Source organism: Protobothrops mucrosquamatus, unplaced genomic scaffold, assembly GCF_001527695.2.
Source record: "Protobothrops mucrosquamatus isolate PMUCROS unplaced genomic scaffold, P.Mucros_1.0 scaffold1348, whole genome shotgun sequence".
Lineage (NCBI taxonomy): Eukaryota > Metazoa > Chordata > Lepidosauria > Squamata > Viperidae > Protobothrops > Protobothrops mucrosquamatus.
The window spans coordinates 22,066-40,833 of record NW_015387544.1 but is presented as its reverse complement, the minus strand read 5'-3'; the positions used below and the strand labels follow the sequence as shown (position 1 = coordinate 40,833).

Genomic DNA, 18,768 nt, shown 5'->3' with positions numbered 1-18,768 from the left:
GGATTTGTTTGTTGTGTGTGTGTCCTTAGAGTACTCTTTGTTGAGTGGCCTAAGAAGAGCAACTCAGTAGGGTTGGCCTGCCAAGCATCAGGACTGATCCTTTTGCTCTTGGTAATAAAGCAACCAGAGTATAGATATTTTAATGATGGGGATGATGATGATGGTGGTGATGGTGGTGGTGGTGAATTTCTTCGGAGATCCTCATTCAAAAAAAAATAATCATCTAAAACCTTGGACAAATCTTGTTGCAACTTCTCACACACAGGAAACCAGATGAATATCGCTCAGTGCTAGGAAATGAGGCATGACATGGAAGTGCCTTAATCAGTCCTCTTGGAGGATATTATTTAAGCCCCCCGATTCTGTCAGCCTGATTCAAATCTCATTTTTTTCTGCCAAACCATATCGGGGCAGCAACTGTTGAGTAATGAGGGCACAATAGAGTCCCAAAGAGAGAAGGCCTAGTCAGAATGATATTTTTTAACTCAGGACTGCCAATTAGGAATATTCTCACAGTCTCTCTCTCTCTCTCACACACACAGGCTGCTATTTAAGATGTTCAATGTGTTAAATACGATCAGTAATGGTAAGAGGACATGGAAAGTTTTCTGGGTTTGATTTGGTTTTACCCAAGACAGATTATGTCATTCTGCCTCAACTATTTGTACAATACACCCTTCCATTTTTTCTATGTAATCCAATTTGTAATGAGAAAGAACAGTGAAGAAATTGATGGCTAAAGCAAGAAAATCAGCTTCTGCAAATGTATATAAATTGCTCCAGAGCTATATCTTAAAAGGTGCTACCTCTGGTCAATGGGACTGCTGCTGAAGGACTTCCCCCATAAATCAGCCACTGGAAGATGTTACGCTTGTTCATAAGTTATCTTCTACTCCCATTTCCAAGAAAAATCCTTCTTTAAGGGAGCAGTGGACAAGTTCATTTTACATTCATTTTGCACTACATGAAGGTTCAACTGCCTTAATGAGCATAAGGTCTCTGGTCAGTTTTAGGCTTACTAATTCCTGGAAGATGTGAAGAAAACCAAAACTGGAGCACAGCCTGAAGAGAAGACCCCCAAGGAAAGCCCCAATCAATTACCTTCCTGCTGTGCTATTCCAAAAGACCAGAAGATATAGTGGTTTGTCTTTCATTCACAAACACTAAGTAATAGGTGCTTTTTTTTCTTTCTGGATGCATATTGTGACATATCTGATTATTTAAGAACTGTCTGCACTTTAACATCTGGATCCTTTGCTCCACTCTCTTTCAATAAAATATGATCTCTGTAAAGAGCAGTATGTATTCTTCAGTTTTTCTTCAAACTCTTAGGGCAATGTTGGGTTGCAAAACCATACACTGCATCAGTCTTGCCCAATTTTGTACTTTCCAGATCTACTTGATCTGCTCCCTTAATTCACCATGAGCCTTTGCACTGATCATGCTGGGAGAGGCTTATGGGAGCTGATCTAACATTTGTGAAACATCAGGTTGGAGAACACAAAACCAAAGCTACAGATCCATCACAGACCCATCACTTAAAGCAAACTAAGTTTGGTGTCATGGTGAAAGTGTGCTGGCCTAGAAACCAGGAGACTGTGAGTTCTAGTCCTGCCTTAGGCACGAAAGCCAGCAGGGTGACTTTGAGCCAGTTGCTATCTCTCAGCCTAACTCGCCCCACAGGGTTGTTGTGGAGAAAATAGGAAGGAGTGGGGAAGGATTATTAGGTATGACTGCTGCCTTGATTTACTTATAATAAAAGTGGGATAAAGAATAGATGGATCTTAAGGTAACAATCGAAATTGATCTACTAGACCAGAACATGGGTCAGTAACAGATTCTTGGCGACTGAAGAGGCAAAGCAGTGGAGCTAAGCTCTGAGACACTAACACTTTTCACAGTATATTGGCTATCCAGGTCTTCTGAACTCTTGCTTCAGTTAGAATACTGCTCTAATTATATTTATATCTATAGCTGACTTTTTCAGAGGAGATAATGTGGCAGCTTTATGAAGAAGGGAGCTCTTCTCTAATTTTATTCTCACAAAGATAACCCTAAGAGGTGGGTTGCACTAAGATACCGTGTTTCCCCAAAAGTAATCCCTAGCTTGATTTTGGTGTGTGTGGGGGGGGGTTGGGCCTAATATAAGCCCTACTCCAAAAATAAGCTCTAGTTTTGGGGTGAGGCGCACGCCTAAAAATCAAGCTAGGGCAAGGGTAGGTGGGTGAAGCTGCCCCATATGCCCCACTTACCGTATATTATCGGTAGGACCGCCGCAGCCAGGCCTCCCACGCCCTGACACTTGTCAAGCTGTATGGCTCATCACACCAGTGCCACCGCTTGCGGCAGGTTGCACAGTGCTTTGCGCCATTTCTGCTGCTCGCGGCAGGACACCGCACAGCTCTTCAGGCTGTTTCTGCTGCTCGCAAGAAGCCTCACAGCGCTTCAGGCCATTTCTGCTGTTCGCGGCAGGACACCGCGTGCCTCTTTGGGCCTAGGACACCACACAGTGTCCTGCCACGAGCAGCAGAAACAGCCCAGAGCGCCATGTAGCTTCTCGCCACAAGCAGCAGAAGGTGCAAAGCACCATGCGGCCTCCTGCCATGAGTAGCGGCAACAGCGCAATGCACCACACGGCATCCCGCCACAAGTGGCAGCAAACAGACATAGAAATAAAGCAGCAGCGCGACAGGTGTTGGGGTGTGGGAGGCCTGGCTGTAGTGGTCCTAAGGTAAGACATTCTCCGAAATTAAGACCTAGTGCCTCTTTTGGAGGCAAAAAAAATATAAAACTGGGTCTTATTTTCGGGGAAACGGTAACCTACATATAGTCACCCAGTGAGATCTGAAGTCACAAAGAACTGAAGTTGGATCTAATGGGTCAACCATCGCAATACAGTAGTTCTAGTGTAGGTTAAGCTAAGCCTATTGTATCTGGGCTGCAATACCTCCAAAAGGCAAGAGACACAGAAAAATCGGATTGCCAAACAAAGATCATCGGACTTTTCACACTTCAGGTACTAGTCAGAAGTCACGGAGGGCAGAGCTGAGAAAAAGCAGATGCACACCCACAACAGCGGAACTTGCTGAAACCCAGGTAGCTGATTCAGCTCCTCGAGTCTTATGACGACTCACACTCGCTTCCTCCTAGAAAATGTGCCCTAAAATGGTAATTTCTTCGACAGCATATCATTTACATATAATTCTTGGCGCAAGAAACAATTCCTAGGATGCTTGAAAAACGAAGGGAGCCGAATGGGGTCGCAGAACCAAGGAAAGCCTCTCAATTCACATACAATTCAGTCTGCTACAACAATGTCGAAACCAGGGAAAGTATTACAACCGATCCAACAGGAAAGCGCCCGTGCAATATTCCTCTTAGTTGGCTGAAGAGGAAACCATACCAGCCCGATTTTTGCCTGCTAACATCTAAACCAGGGGTAGGCAATCTCGGCTCTTTTATGACTCGTGGACTTCAACTCCCAGAATTCCTGAGCCAGCATAGCTGGCTCAGGAATTCTGGGAGTTGAAGTCCACGAGTCATAAAAGAGCCGAGGTTGCCTACCCCTGATCTAAACCTAACACCCTCTTCCTTCCCACGAAGTCCCCGCCCTAAGGGCGGAGCATTTTTTACCGCGAGGCCTGGCGGGAGTTGCAGTCTGAGCTTTAATCAAAGGCGCAGTGGCCGCCGGTTGTTGTAGTCGTTCGAGTGTTCTCATTTTCTCCCGTGAGCGTCTGGAAAGCCGCTCTGTCCGTTTCGCTCAGTGTGACCGAGGCGGCGGCGGTAATGGCAGCGGGCAGGTCTGTGCGAGCGGCGCGGAGTTGCTTGAGCCCTTTTTGGCTCCACTTGAATTACCCTCCGATCCACTCCAACAGGTAAGGGGGGGCCCGGTCATTCTTTTATCCATCGTCTTTGGCTTTCGGGCTGGTTCTCCTCCACCGCGGCGGGCTCTTGCGCCGGGACGGAACGGGCTAGTCGCTTTTTCTTGCCGGGGGGGCTGGTTTGAGAAGAAGGCGGCTTTTCTAAAACGTGCATGAGGTTGTGGACGGGCAGCTCTGTTTGCGTGGCTATTTGCGTGGCTATTTGCAGGCAGGGAGGATGCTTCGATTTAAATCGCTTCCCCTTGGACGCCCCCCCCCCTCCCTGCGGCTCTCGGAGAAACACGAGGCGATGCCTCCCAGATCCTCCCCCCCCCCGCTGTGGTTTTCCTCGCCTGTGCTCAGGAATGGCATCCAGCCTTCAGCACTAAGAGGGGGGCGCGCATCCTGGCTCCCGGCTGCATCTTTTTGCAAAGCGGCCCCTTCCCAAGAATTTGGGTTCACTTGTCTTGAGTTTCCTCCTCCTCTGCAGAGAAATGGGGGGGGGGGGGAAGAGAAATGCTGGCAGCTGCTGGACTTGAGTCGTTTGGGCGGGCGCTGAATTGCTGCTGGAACTCCCTAGAGTCCAGGGGTAGGCAACCTTGGCTCTTTTATGACTCGTGGACTTCAACTCCCAGAATTCCTGAGCCAGCTATGCTGGCTCAGGAATTCTGGGAGTTGAAGTCCACGAGTCATAAAAGAGCCAAGGTTGACTACCCTTGCCCTAGACGGCCTTTCTTGAGATGGCTGCGAAGATCGGCGGGTCGCCTAGCTTTAAGAGCAAGGCTGTGTTCCATCCCTCTTTTCAATCGGGTGAAAGAGCCATTTTGCTCAGTGTGGGTGTGGAGGAAGCAGGGAGGGGGAGAGGCGACATTCGTTTCGCGTGACTCCTTGCAGTTTACGAGCCAGAAGCGAACATATCTGAAAATCGCTCTTCCCACCCACGTGGCCTTTTCACCTTTCTTTTCTCTACCTTCTCCCTCTGCACAGGCTTGTTTCTACCTGCACGCTTTAAAATGAGCTACTATTTTAGAGCCCCCAATTTTCACGTTTACTTCCTCCACTTTGGTATTTGATCTCAGAAACTGCCTGAAAGCAGGAGAAATCCCTCCAGAAGAGAGTTGGGAAGGAGGGGGAGGGTCGGACTTGGGGAGAGGAGATTTTCAATGAAAAGACCAGGCTGGGGTTTTTCTACCACATGTCTTCAGCTGCTTCCAGGTTTTCTGAGCAGCTCACAAACCAAACACAATATTAAATATTAAACCTGTTCTATTAAGGTATAGTATGTAAAAGGCTAAGCTTATCCTTGTGATGCAAAGGTAACGTTGATCTCCAAATGAGTGTTTGCAGGCAAATGCTCTGAATATGCTGATTAGAGTAGCCATTATGATAGAACCATCTAATCTCTTTTGTTGCTATTCCAGTCTCTGGTATCTCTTTAACTGTATACTTGAAAGTTAAAATTAATTGATCAACATAAATATTTAAAATGACACTTGATTTCAGAGGTACTAATATTAGAATAACATGGACAAAATCTCAATGAAGACTCATCCAGGCCAAAGGTATCTAAAGGTTGAATCATGGCAACTGGATCAAACTTCGTTAATCTGAGATGTTTCGTTGCTCATCTGAGCAACTTCATCATGCAAAGTATTTTGGGAAGAAACCTCTGAAGTTGGTGTGGCAAGAATTGGTACATTCCAATGACTCTTTGCCTAACTTTGTTTTGATTGATCAGGTTGCTTGGATGAGTAACAAAACATCTCAAATTAACAAAGTTTAGTCCAGTTGCTATGATTTAATCTTTAGATAACGGGCAAAACTTTCAGCCAGTTGAACATTTATTCAGAAACTTAAATAGCTATACTGTAAAAAAACAAGAAAGTAGAGTTTTTGATGAATTATTTGATTATATTGTGGGAGTGTGCTTAATACTGAATAAGAGCATGTTTTGTGTAGAGTATGTATTTTTGTTGAACAGTGTTAATAATATACATTTATTTTATATGTTCTCTGAAGGCAAAACACTTCTGATTGCAAATGGTCTTAATACAGTGATAAAGTAGGGGGTGGGGCTAGAATATCAGGACTCAGGCTGGAAATAGTACCATAGATCTCCCTGAAACAGTTTTGAAACCCAAATTCACAATCAAAACATTTAAAATACTGTTGATGATCAACATGAGTTTTAAAAAGTTTCAGTAGTTGGGCTTAAATCTTTGGAATAGTTGTTGAGTTTGTTCAGGTAGGTTCAGACACTATATATTTTTCAGCAACTCCATTGTTCTGCAACACCAACTACTACTGGTAAGCAAGCTATGCATATTAATGTAGAGCATAATTTATAAATGAGAAAACAATTTTTAGGAGCTTTTGTTAAGTGCTGAGTTATAGTGTCCTCCAATTATCTACAACAGCATTATATTGGCATGAAATTTGCTGATCCTTTTCCTGCCTCTATTCCCTCTGTTTCACCTGAGTTCCCACCAGACATAAAACATAGCAGATTTTAAACATTTTGATGTCTTTAAATGATATTAAAATAAGATGAGCATGCTGCTATGGATAAATAAGGCCTGTCTAGCTCATGGGCCAAGGACTAGATGAGGGGTGGGCAACCTTGGCTCTTTTATGACTCGTGGACTTCAACTCCCAGAATTCCTGAGCCAGCCATGCTGGCTCAGGAATTCTGGGAGTTGAAGTCCACGAATCATAAAAGAGCCAAGGTTGCCCACCCCTGGAAAGGCAAGATCATGGAGTCATGCCAGAAAAATATATGTAGGGACGTTTGTGTCATTGTTAATTACAAATAGGGAAAATACCATGTACACACCCAGTATATGTATATGTGCCTTCTCTGCCATGATTCCTATCTTATGGAATATTCTTCCCTCTTCCCCAAAATTAGATTAGGTCCATCCTTTTGACATTCCCAGAGTCCCTCAAGAACAGGCTATGTCATCAGGCCTGGGGCTTCCAGGGACCTGGACCTCCATTGCTAAGAGACTTTTCTTACCCTCTTAGAGCAGTGTTTTTTATTTGCTTTTATGATAATATTTTTAAATCTGGATTTTATAGTTTTATATTTCTTGTTTTTATCAGTGTTGTTATCTGATTGTTGTATGCTGCCCAGAGTTGTGGTTTGTTTGATAGGTGACTATACATATTTGAGGGAAAATACTTCACATAGGTTCCATGCCTGTGTGTCCTGGACACACAGATGAATAAACCAAAGTAGCAAAAAAGCAAACTACTTATCCTATATGTAAGTAAATGATTTTACAGCAAATTCTATAGTTAAACATTGAACTTCCCTTTTGAACTTAGTAAAGGATTGTCAAATACCTAGCATGTGATAGACTTATGTCAGCTGTACAAATATCTATGTTACAAAAGACATGTGCATTCCCCAGTAACTTAGATTTCAACACCATTCTGAGGGTATGTTGTTCAATTTTACTGAGGATGTTCACCCCAGTGTATCAAATATATTATCTCTTGGAGATGATTACTGATCAAATTAAAAAGCTTTCTGCCAGTTACTTATCTCCATTGTCTGTCTGATGGCAGAATGCCTGAAGCAGGGCTTCTAGAACAAACAGAATTCCTAGGCAGATTCATACAGAAGGAATCGACTGTTGAGATTTCAAACTTGGATTTTTAAAATTTAGAAGATCAGAAATTCACCATCCTCTATCTATGGGTTGCTAATACTTAGAAGTATCTACTCTCTACTCAGAACTAACCGTATTGAATCAATGGAAGCTTTTGTATTCTTTTCAAAGATAGCCTCATCACACAGAGCACAGCACTGTACATGAATCTGTTCTAGAATTGGAAGTGATATGGTAATTAAAAACACAAGAGAGCTCACTGTGATTTAATGTTTTGGAATATCTGACTTGTTACTCTGACAAAGTAATTTCTCAGACTCAGTTGAAAATAGTGGTCCTACTCTAGCTGTTTTGTCAATCAGGCAAGTCCCTTAAGAATTGCCTTTCTTCCTTCTTTTCTTGTAACTATGGTTCACATCCAAGGCTCAGATAAGTAATGCAACTTAAATATGTCACCATTTAGACAGGTTTTTCTAGCTCCTGATACATATGACCAGGTAAAGACACAAGACAGCTCTTTTATGTATATATTAAGTATTTTTAGGATCTGGCCCTAAAGACTGAAGAAGATTGCTTATTTGAAATAGCAAGAAGTGTTATAAATTAAGCAGGTATGTGTTGCAATGCAGAATTTACTGAGCTGGTAAAAGAGTGCATGTCTAGACAGTGATTTGCTTTAAGTAAATTTTTGGCAAAGACTCCTTCAAACTCACTGTCACGCAATAAACAGCATGTGCAGTTATGTTCAGATATAAACAGCCAGCGAGAAAATGTAAGCATTTAAAGGGCAGCTTGTTTTAGAGAGGAGATTTATGAGCTGTTCTGAATGTTTGTGAACTTATTTTAAGCTTGTGTCCTCTAAGTGGCTGCCTCACTAATCTAAGCCTCATTCAGGTGTTTGCCTGAACCTGTGGAGAAGAAATGTGGCTGCACATACAGTCCTGACCTGCCCTTCTCCAGCTTTTCTGCCTTCAAATGAGACAGCTGGAGGGGGCCTTTGTGCTAAGAATTGAGATAATTCAAGGGATCGGGAATCCTACTTATCTGCTATTAATTTGGCAGGTTTCAGATTTTAGTTGATTTAATTACTTTTCATTAATTGCAGATTAAATATGCTTCTGGAAAAAGCAGAAAAAAATTAAAAGGCAAAATACTCTCTGGTGGTAAATTCCCATTGCAGTTTATTATATGGCATGAGACCAACCATCTATTAAGCCAGGCCTGTCCAACCTTTTGACTTATCTGCGCTGCATTGAGTGAAGAATTAACTTAGGCTGCATACAATTATAAAATGTTAAAATTTATCATCTTGTGGAAATGCATTTCTAGCTGTCCAGGACCACATGCACCCGATGGGCCATGGAGTGTACACCCCTATACTAAATTATAACCTTTCTTTTAGCAAAATATATCACCTTTGTTTGTATATTTCGAAAGAAAATTCCTCTTCTGTCCATGGAGATTTATTCATGCACAAGCGGTCTTCATTTGGCAACTACAGTTGGGATTGGCAACTCAGTTGTTAAGCAAAGCAAGTGAAATTGCAACTGTGCTTATGATCTTACTTCAGCTTTCCTTTGCAAAGGTCATATATGCAAGAATTGGTCACAAAATTAATTTGTCATCACCACTGTAACTACAGTCGCTGTATGAGGCAGGCGTTAAAGAAGAATTACCTGTATTAAATGAGTATATAAATGCATACTTGATATGTAAATTATATACATATGTAAGTGACTCTTAGGGAACGTTTTGGCATTATATATATATATATATATATATATATATATATATATATATATATATATATATATATATATATATATATATATATATATATATATATATATATATATATATATGTGTGTGTGTGTAAAAGGCAGGGGTAGCAATAGAGAAGACATACTTTGGCCCACACAATGAACATGTTTAAATGAATGAACCTGGAGCACATCCACTCTGCCAGAATGTACTCTAGCAGGCACAAATAATTGGAGATAGGCAGACTTTGAGACAACCAGGCCCTATGTTTTGAAGGACATTATAGGTGATAGCCAGCACCTTAAATTGCACATGGAAGCAAGCTGGCAACCAATGCAACTTTACGGGTTGCTGCTTACACAGCTGCATTTTGAACTTCTTGTAGCTCCTGGATGGTCTTCATAGGTAGCCCAATGTGGAGTACATTGCAATAGTCCAGTCATGAGGTGACCAGGATATGAATGACTATCTGAAAGGCCTCTCCTTTGAGGAAATTTTTATTTAATAGTTAGTAAATTGTTATCAGCAGCTGGAAGTAAAACTATGTGTATATGTGTAATGGGGAGGAGGGAGTGTGGAATATAACCTTTACTAATGCTTTTTTTGTTTTGTTTTTCCCTTTAAAAATTGGCTGGAGAGGAGAAATAAAATTAACAAAATCCTAAAAGTTAAGGATTTTATAGGCTGGAAGAGATTGGCTGGAAGTCTGAACTATATTCCACATTGCATTCTTATTAATTAATGTCTGGCTTCACAAGCTCACTTGCTGCTATCCTTATTGCCCAAATTATTAGCATAACCTGTCAATGGGCTTTAAAAAAAATCAGTTGCCCCCACTCAGTTATCATTAGCTGAATTGCAATATCTAAGCATCTAAAAGATATTGAGGAAACTGAAATTAGAATTCCAAATAACATTACCACATCTAATTAAATGCCTATGTGACTATCATAAGGATTCCTGTTGGTGCAGCTGATAATGAAAAGTGGATTCAGGGCCTATTCATTACTGCACGTGTGGTTCTACACACAAAGAAACAGTGGCAAAACTGAGTTTTCCTTATCAAAAGCAAAGTAATGTCTTTTTGTTCACTCTGATTTTGTATATTGAGTTCTATTTTCTCAGAAAATTTGTATATCTAAATTTGCTACAGCTATTTCTCAGCTGAGTGAAGTCACCTCTGCTGAACAATAAGAGTATATATAGCTGACTATTGCGTTACACAGGATATGGATAGAAATATAAATGTCTTATTCTACAAAGGATTCTAAAATTCTAATAAGCATAGAAAATAGATGCCTGCTCTGTGTTTCCATTTTGTTGATCATATACACATTGTTAGGTCATTGTGTAATTGTAAACATTTTCTTGTGTTGTAAATGATAAGGTGTGTAGGACTGTCTCCTTCCTTGTCAGCCAGTTGCTTATGTTTCGTATGCCTATGTCTTGAAGGTGCTAGACAGGAAAAAAAACTATCATGGTAGTTAATGTCCTTTGATAATCACAGAGTACTATCTGTAAATCAGGAAAACCTGAATCAAGTTTCCAGACTAAGTTGAATGTGCCTAGCTATTCATTTTTCAATCTAATTCTGTGAATAAGTCCTTTTTAGATTGGCAAAAAAAGTAAACAAAATATCCTTAACTTGTAGTACAATGCTAAGGCTAGATTCTTTGATAAAATCCAAAAGCTTTGCAGCCATCCCAGTTAATAAGTGAATCTATATTTTTAAAATAAAGATGAAATGGAAAGGCTTTTTGCAAATGTATATTTCTCTACATTTTTGGTCTTTATGTTGTTTCAGAGGTTTGCTCTTCGCCTTCAGTACCGCTGCACAACAAAAGAGCACAGGGGATGATTGTGGCCCAGAAGATCCTCAGAATGAACCTAGACAAATCTTGAGGGGGGGAAATTTAGAGCACAAGACCATCAAGCTAGAAGAACAACTCCGTGTCTTAACAGTAAGTAACTTTTTGGAGTTTGATTTCCTGAATAAGGGACTGCACATCTACATTTCTGTGCACTTTCTTAAAGATTCAGCCCTATAACTTATATAAAGTATTTTTTTAATCTATGGGACCATATAGAACATTTGTCATTGACTAAAGCTTAATAGTGCTGCATCTATCAAATTGCAACTGAAATTGAACATGAATTATAAATACATTGTTTCAAATAAAATAGCCAAAGATCAATTTGGCTATGTCTGGCTTCTCATTCCACAGTGGGAATGAACCCACTTGATAACTATTTTAGTCCACCAGGATGCTAGTGGAAGAGATGAAGGATACTGAGAGATCCAAGAAGAGGGAGTAGTTAACAATTTATATCTTCTGTATAGGGCAAGGGTGTCAAACTCGCAACGTCAAGTGACGTGCCGCAATGTATTGTAACTTTTTTCCCATTGCCAGCAATGGGGTGGGCGCGGTTTTGCTATGAAGAGTTTTATTGGCCCTAATGAGCAAAACCCAGGCAAGACCATGGAGCAGCCTGGGAATTTGGGCAGCAGCAGTCTCTTCCATCTCTGACCAAGCTACAGTTGTATGAACATTTGATGTTATCATAGATATACTGGATACAGCAGAAGAACATAATGATATGACAGCCCCTCAAAGTTGACTAGATCAAGAAACAAACTCACAAAATGTTTAGAACTCTACTTTATTGAGATAAGCCACTATAACAGAAACTTGCAAGCCTGACTGGTTTTCCCTCTTATACCAGAGGGAGTCAAGGTGGAGTCAGTTTGAGTCACTTCCTAAAACATTCTGGCTCTGAATAGTTTCTTCATGGTCATCTCTGTGATTCCCCACCTGATGACAGATCTCTCTCTAGACTGTCTATAGTTGCAGCCAGATTTATGGCAACAGAAACCATTGTATTGGCAAGATTTATAGCTTAGGCATTGTAAGATGGACCACAGATTGAAAGATGGTCTCAGTAAAACACGATGAAGCTGTTCAAAGAGACAGTTGAGTTGCTCATGAAATCCAAGGTTAAGACTTTTTCCTATAGCCCAACAAGGCAGTAGAGAGTACTAACACACCCTGGTGGCATCATGACCAAAAGGACTACTCTTTGCACTCCTGCTTTCTTTCCTTGTGCTATACAAGATGATGTGTAAAGGAAGTTACCCAAAACACAGTTGATTCTAACAACCTTGGCGCTAGGGGGCCATAGCTTTATGACATGGTGCAGATGAAAGCAACACCAATGGTGCCTTTTAGAACATTTGGATATTCTGTCTCAAGCTACTGGTCCAGAGTAGCTACAACCTCATGCTTGGAAGCTAAATAAGATCAGTTGCTGAATATGGATCTTCCACGTTTGTGGTAAAACCACCTTGGTCACCAGATAACCTGCTCCAAGAATGGTAATACAAAAAACCAGAAACTTGTGACATGTGAACAAGAGTTCTTGGAAGTATTGAGTTTCCTACAGATTGGAGAGAGGGCTATGATGCATAGACAGGCATCTGCTTAAACTGTTTTTTTGGATGAGCAAAGGCCACTGCTTATCTGGAAGAAGGCCTTTTCTCTCTGCTTCGCAGGTAGGGAAGTTAAGGACATCCTTGGTTATCCATGTGTTTCATGACCCAAGTCATCTATAGCTAGATTTTTCCATCATTCTGAAGATCAGTTCTCAGATTACATTATGCACTAGAAATTGTACTTCTCAAAATCAGTCCAAATCCAGCCAAGCCTATAAAACAAAATGGCTCGGACTAAATAGATGCAGGGTTCTTAAGAATCTACTAATCATAAGGTGGAGAGCAAAAATACTACCACCTTTATCTCCTACAAAATTTCTCACTCTACATTTGGCATTCAAGTTGGAAAACACATTGCCATGGTGTATACAGCCAGCAAGAGACAGCCTCTTTCCTTCCTTCATAGCAATTCTGTAAGAGACACAGCTATCCAGGTGGAACTAGTGGAACTTTATAAGACATTATAAAATAAATAAATTTCAACTTATTTGATGCTAAATTGTTATTGGGAATACTGCTGTAGTATGTCATTTTCCTGTATACTGTCTCCAATGAGCAAGAATAGTAGTTGAGTTTTCTCTGTTGTATCTCTCTGGTCACTGGAAGATGGAACTGACAAATCCCACCCTATATAGCAGTGATGGCGAACCTATGGCACGGGTGCCAGAGGCGGCACTCAGAGCCCTCTCTGTGAGCACATGCGTGCCATCACCCCAGTCCTAGGCCTTCAGCTGGGTTTTATAAAACCTTTTCGCTTTAGGCCTCCGCCGCCATGTGGAAAAAAAAAAAAGGTTCAATCAGTCAATTTCAACTTCTCATGGGAAAAAAAAAGATCTTGCAAAGTTGGAATTGATTGATTGAACTTTTTAGTCCCACCCAGTCTGCCGTTACCACCGTGGCCACGCCCACCCAATTGGCCACACTCAGCCAATGGGCCACACCCACCCGGCACTCGAGGATGCATAAGTGGGTTTTGGGGTTGCAGTTTGGGCACTCAGTCTCTAAAAGGTTCGCCATCACTGCTATATAGAATAGAAGAGGATTAGGAAACTAAACAGGGTTAGGATATGAGCTACTTGTCTTTCACTAACAGTTACGCATTCTTCCATCTCCATGTGTCTTAACAATTTTGTTATAGTGGAATATACAATAAAGGAAGAATTGAACCATACTCAGCGGAAGTCAATACATGTGACTGAAGGGAAGGAATTTCCTTCATGGGACAAGAAGTCTTAAGTCCAGCTTCTAGCTAGAAGAGGCGGAGTTAACCTTTTCTTGTCCTGGCCATCTTCCAGTGACTTACTCCATGGTAAGTCCAACTACTGTTTTTGGGCAGCAAGTGAGAAAGAAGTCTGCAGAGTTTAAAGTTCCCTTTGAGACTAGCTTGACTCCTGGACACTTATAGGATACTTCCAAACAAGTTTCTTGGCATGATTAAGAAGAACTGCCTTTTAGAATTTTTGTTTTATTTTATTTTTCGCTCTCTCCATCCTTACCCATTTTCTTGTTCATTGTCTTGGCACTCACAAGTAGAGTTCTCATCTTTGCTTAGCTTTCTAGATCATCCACCCATGCTATCTGCTGAGGCTACTGAAATAGCTTTTAAATAACTTTGCTGTCTATTACCTTGGCAGTAATGTTTTCTTCTTGCACGCCTTGTATCACAGTTATAAGAAACAATTTATGTAAGAGCCCCGTTTTCTCATTTTTCCAATTTTGTTATTGCTGTTGTATTGCATAACAGTTGCATATTGATCTATGTCAGTGGTTTTCTCAAGACCCATTTACATTCTTAAAAATAATTGAGACCCCTCCCAAAGCCTAGGTCAGTGGTGGCGAACCTATGGCACAGGTGCCAGAGGCGGCACTCAGAGCCCTCTCTGTGGGCACGTGCGCCGTCCTAGGCCTTCAGCTGGGTTTTATAAAACCTTTTTGCTTTAGGCCTCCGCCGCCGTGTGCAAAAAAAAAAAAGGTTCAATCGGTCAATTTCAACTTCTCGCGGGAAAAAAATGATCTTGCAAAGTTGGAATTGATTGATTGAACTTTTTAGTCCCACCCAGTCTGCCGTTACCACCGCAGCCATGCCCACCCAATGGGCCACACCCACCCGGCACTTGACGATGCATAAGTGGGTTTTGGGTTGCAGTTTGGGCACTCAGTCTCTAAAAGGTTCGCCATCACTGGCCTAGGTTTATATGATTTATACCTAATAATATTTACTGTGTTAAATATTAAAACTTAGAAATTTTATTTATTTGACTTCAAGGACCCACTGATCGGTGTCTCTGAAATGGTCCCTTTCTAACCTACTTCTCGTTTATGATTATAATGGTAAGGCTGAGCCCATAGGATAAAAAGTAGGAAGTTTTAACCACCTATTCCAAGATCCCTTCAGATCTACACACTGTAGCCCAATTCAACCTTAGTATGGTGATTGGTGATTCATGCTGCCACCCCCTATCTTCCAGGGAGTGCTTCATCTAGGGCCACCCCCCCCCCACACACATCCCCAACATGCAAAAGACATAGTGACCCCACACCCTTGTATTATTTTCTGGCAAATTTAAAGGAGAAAAAAATGAAATAATTTCTGTATCATCACTTGCTGCCTCTAGAGTATTGTAGGTACAGGGCTCAAATGAAATTTTCCTTCTCTGTCCTTTGGTTTAGGAGATCTTCTGAGTGATAAATAAAAATTAAGCCTTGTTGTGAAAGAAAAAGAGAAATAAAAATTCTTTAGATAGTCAGAAGGAAGCATTCAATGGCAAATGAATGGCAAACTGCCCAGAGCTCCTCTCTGAGGGAGATGGGCAGTTAAGACTGAAGGAAGAAGGGAAGGGAAGAAGTTCAAATCTCATTTGGAAACTTAGGAGGAACCTTGTAGCAAAGGTGATACTGTTCTCCTATTTAGAGCTAACTGCTACAAAGAGGGTCCAAATTGCAAACAACACAGAATTCCTGAACTTGTGCAAAGAAATAAACACCAGAGAAAATAAATTTAAAAAATATACCCAATCAAAATAATTCATCTCATGCAGAATTTCTAGCTGAGCTTGTTTCCTAAGACAACCTAATGCTTGAAGCTAAAGTTCCCTTCTCGCTTGTCTGGATTTTTTTCAGCTTCTTGCAGATTGTGGCTTTTCTTTAGAGGTTTTTTGCTCTATTTTTAGTTACGATGCTCAGCTACAGTTTTAAAAAGAACTAAAGCCTGGAGAAGGAATGGTTAGGGGAGGGGGGTGAAACCTAGAGAAAGAGGAATTGTGGGGAATATATTCTTTTGTTATATGCTAAAATAAGCATCTCTCCTCAGGAGCATCTTGTTTAATTCAGGGCCACGCATTCCCTATCTAGGAATTAAGCTGTCAGTTTTGTAAACGCCAGGTGGCATGCCGCCAGAAGAAGTGGAAATTGTAGGGCAGTAGATAGCAAGATAATATTTACTAACATGGCTTCTATACCAGTCTATTTTTTTCCAGTAATTAACAAATCTATTGCCTACCGTATGAGTAAGCTGTCTGACCAAGCTGCATTAAATATTCTTTGTAGCAATATGGAGAACTCGTTCTCTGTTACTTGGATTAGAATTCTTTTGCCTGATTCTGCTTCTTCCTCTGAATGTAGGAACGATACCAAAGAGCCCTAATGGATTCTGAAAATGTCAGGCGTAGGACACAAAAGTTTGTTGAGGATGCTAAGATTTTTGGTAAGTAAACAGATATGCTAGTGTTGTGCCAGAGTTTGATGCAGTGATAGCTTTATGTATCTTTAGTAGTATTTCTTACGACTGTGCATGTATTGAAAAACCATTCCTAAGAAATGCTTTGGACCTCACATGAGTCCAGCACCTCTTCTTTTCACTGAAGGAGTCCAGCAATGTTTTAACTTCAGCATAAGCCTGAAAAAAAAAGATTCCACTAGTTTAGATTCTCCATCCTTAAAGTTAATGTGATTCATAATATTTATTACACAACAGTTTACAATGTCAAGTGAAATAAAACAACAAAATACACAGTAAAGCAGCATAATGGTTAAAAATTAAAGCTGGAGTGAAAACACCATGTCAGCGAAATGTGGTAATAGCAATAGCACTTAGACTTATATACCGCTTCACAGTGCTTTACAGCCTTCTCTAAGCATATTGGCACCCAACAATCTGGCTCATCATTTTTAGCGACCTCGGAAGGATGGAAGGCTGAGTCAATCTTGAGCCGATGAGAATGGAACTGCCAAACTGCTGGCAGCTGGCAGTCAGTAGAAGTAGCCTGCAGTACTGCATTCTAACCACTGTGCCACCACAGCACAGTAAGATACTGGAGTAGAAGTATAGAGGCCTAAATTCAAATTTCCTGTCAACTCTGGGAGCCTGTTGGGTAAGTTAGGGCCGGTTACCCTCTCTCAGCCAAATCTGCCTGTTATGAGAAAAATAGAAAAGAGTGCTGTGTTCACAGTCCCGAGTGCCTGAATGAAAGGCAGGTTATAAATTTAATAAATGATTACTTGGAGATTGTGGGTCAAGACTATGTGATACAATTTTATTACTCCTTATTGCTAAATAAAATGGAGTGTAAAACAATTGGGTTAACTCATTAGCAACCTGAAGATGACAATAGAGTGAAACCTACTTCAAAAAGATAGTTGCTATGACTGAACAGCTTTTTACAGGTTAAAAGAAATATATTCTACTGATGCAAGTATATGTAATGTCTGGATTTACAGTTTGGTGGAAGCTTCAAATTGAATCAGCATAAATACGACTGTTCCTGAGATCCAGGAAGTCCTTCTATTTAGATAATCCCAAGATCCCAAAATGTTTTTATCCACCTTAACTATTGTTATCTTGATTTTTTGCCTCTCTTTGTGTCTGCAGGCATCCAAAGTTTCTGCAGAGATCTGGTAGAAGTAGCAGATATCCTGAAGACAACCTTGGAGATTGTTGTAGAGGAAGATAATGATCCAGCTCTGGCCCTGAATAAGATCTGTGAAGGCCTGACTCTTATAGAAGTCAAACTACAAAGCATCTTTACTAAGCACGGCCTGCAAAAAATGAACCCCATTGGTGGCAGATATGACCCCTATGACCATGAAATAGTGTGTCATGTGCCAGCAGAAGATACGCAAACGGGCACTGTGGCTTTAGTGACACTGGATGGTTATAAACTTCATGGCCGCACTATCAGACATGCACATGTAGGTGTGGCAGTAGAATCTCAAGAATCTGATGAACCTGCATCTTAGTAATTGGGATCTTATGAGCCTATTTCTTTTGTCCACATCATTACTGCTGCTTTATTTATTAAGCCACACTGGTATGATTTGCTGGTCTCTCGGGATTGGCATGATAATTTGGCCTTCCCTTTCAAGATGTAGTTATTGAATGCTAGTTTTTCCTGTTGTGTAAAGATATTTTTTTTCTATTGTGTCACAAATGTAAGGAGTGGTGTTGTCTTTTCTGTTGTTAATTTTAAGCCTGAATTAAAAGGAATGTAGGATTCATTCCAACAATGCACAGGCCTATTGAAAAGCCAGTCAGTAAAATCCCATTGATTTCAATAGGTCTATTCAACGGTGACTAAAACTGGAACCTGTTCTCTGAAAAAAGCCTTTTCTCCAAGATTTATTTTTAATCTGCTTGTTAACCTCGCTATTGTTCCCATTTTGCTTTTTTATAATCTGTGGTATACATTTCATCTGAGCTTTATTTACAGTAACCCAGAGTCATTCTTATTTCAATCTGGTTTCTTTTTTCAATTTATGTTTTTATTCATGTGTTATTTGAAACATTCTCCTTAAGCGATACAAGACTAATGGATTTTTCATCTTTAAATATATGGACAATGATAGCTCTGTGGTTCTTTGATAATTGGCCAAGAACATGTTTTGGAGAAGATTCTAGGCACCACTTAACCACTTAAGTCCAAGACTGCCTTCCTTCTGAAGCTGTTTTTAACTGTACTTAGGCATTTGTGTTTTGAGAGAATGCATGTGCCATGTCTATGTGATTTGAAGCTTCCAACACTTTTCTTTTTGAATGTTTCTTAGATTT

General features: G+C 40.7%; 1 protein-coding gene across 1 annotated transcript; it reads left to right on the top strand.

The window, feature by feature from the left end:
- The first annotated feature begins 3,695 nt into the window (after positions 1-3,695).
- Positions 3,696-18,134, top strand: GRPEL2 (GrpE like 2, mitochondrial). Its single transcript, XM_015821558.1, has 4 exons — positions 3,696-3,875; positions 11,040-11,196; positions 16,347-16,428; positions 17,593-18,134. The coding sequence occupies exons 1-4, from the start codon at positions 3,787-3,789 to the stop codon at positions 17,958-17,960; spliced, it is 696 nt and encodes a 231-aa protein (XP_015677044.1). The 5' UTR covers positions 3,696-3,786; the 3' UTR covers positions 17,961-18,134.
- The last annotated feature ends 634 nt before the right edge of the window (positions 18,135-18,768 follow it).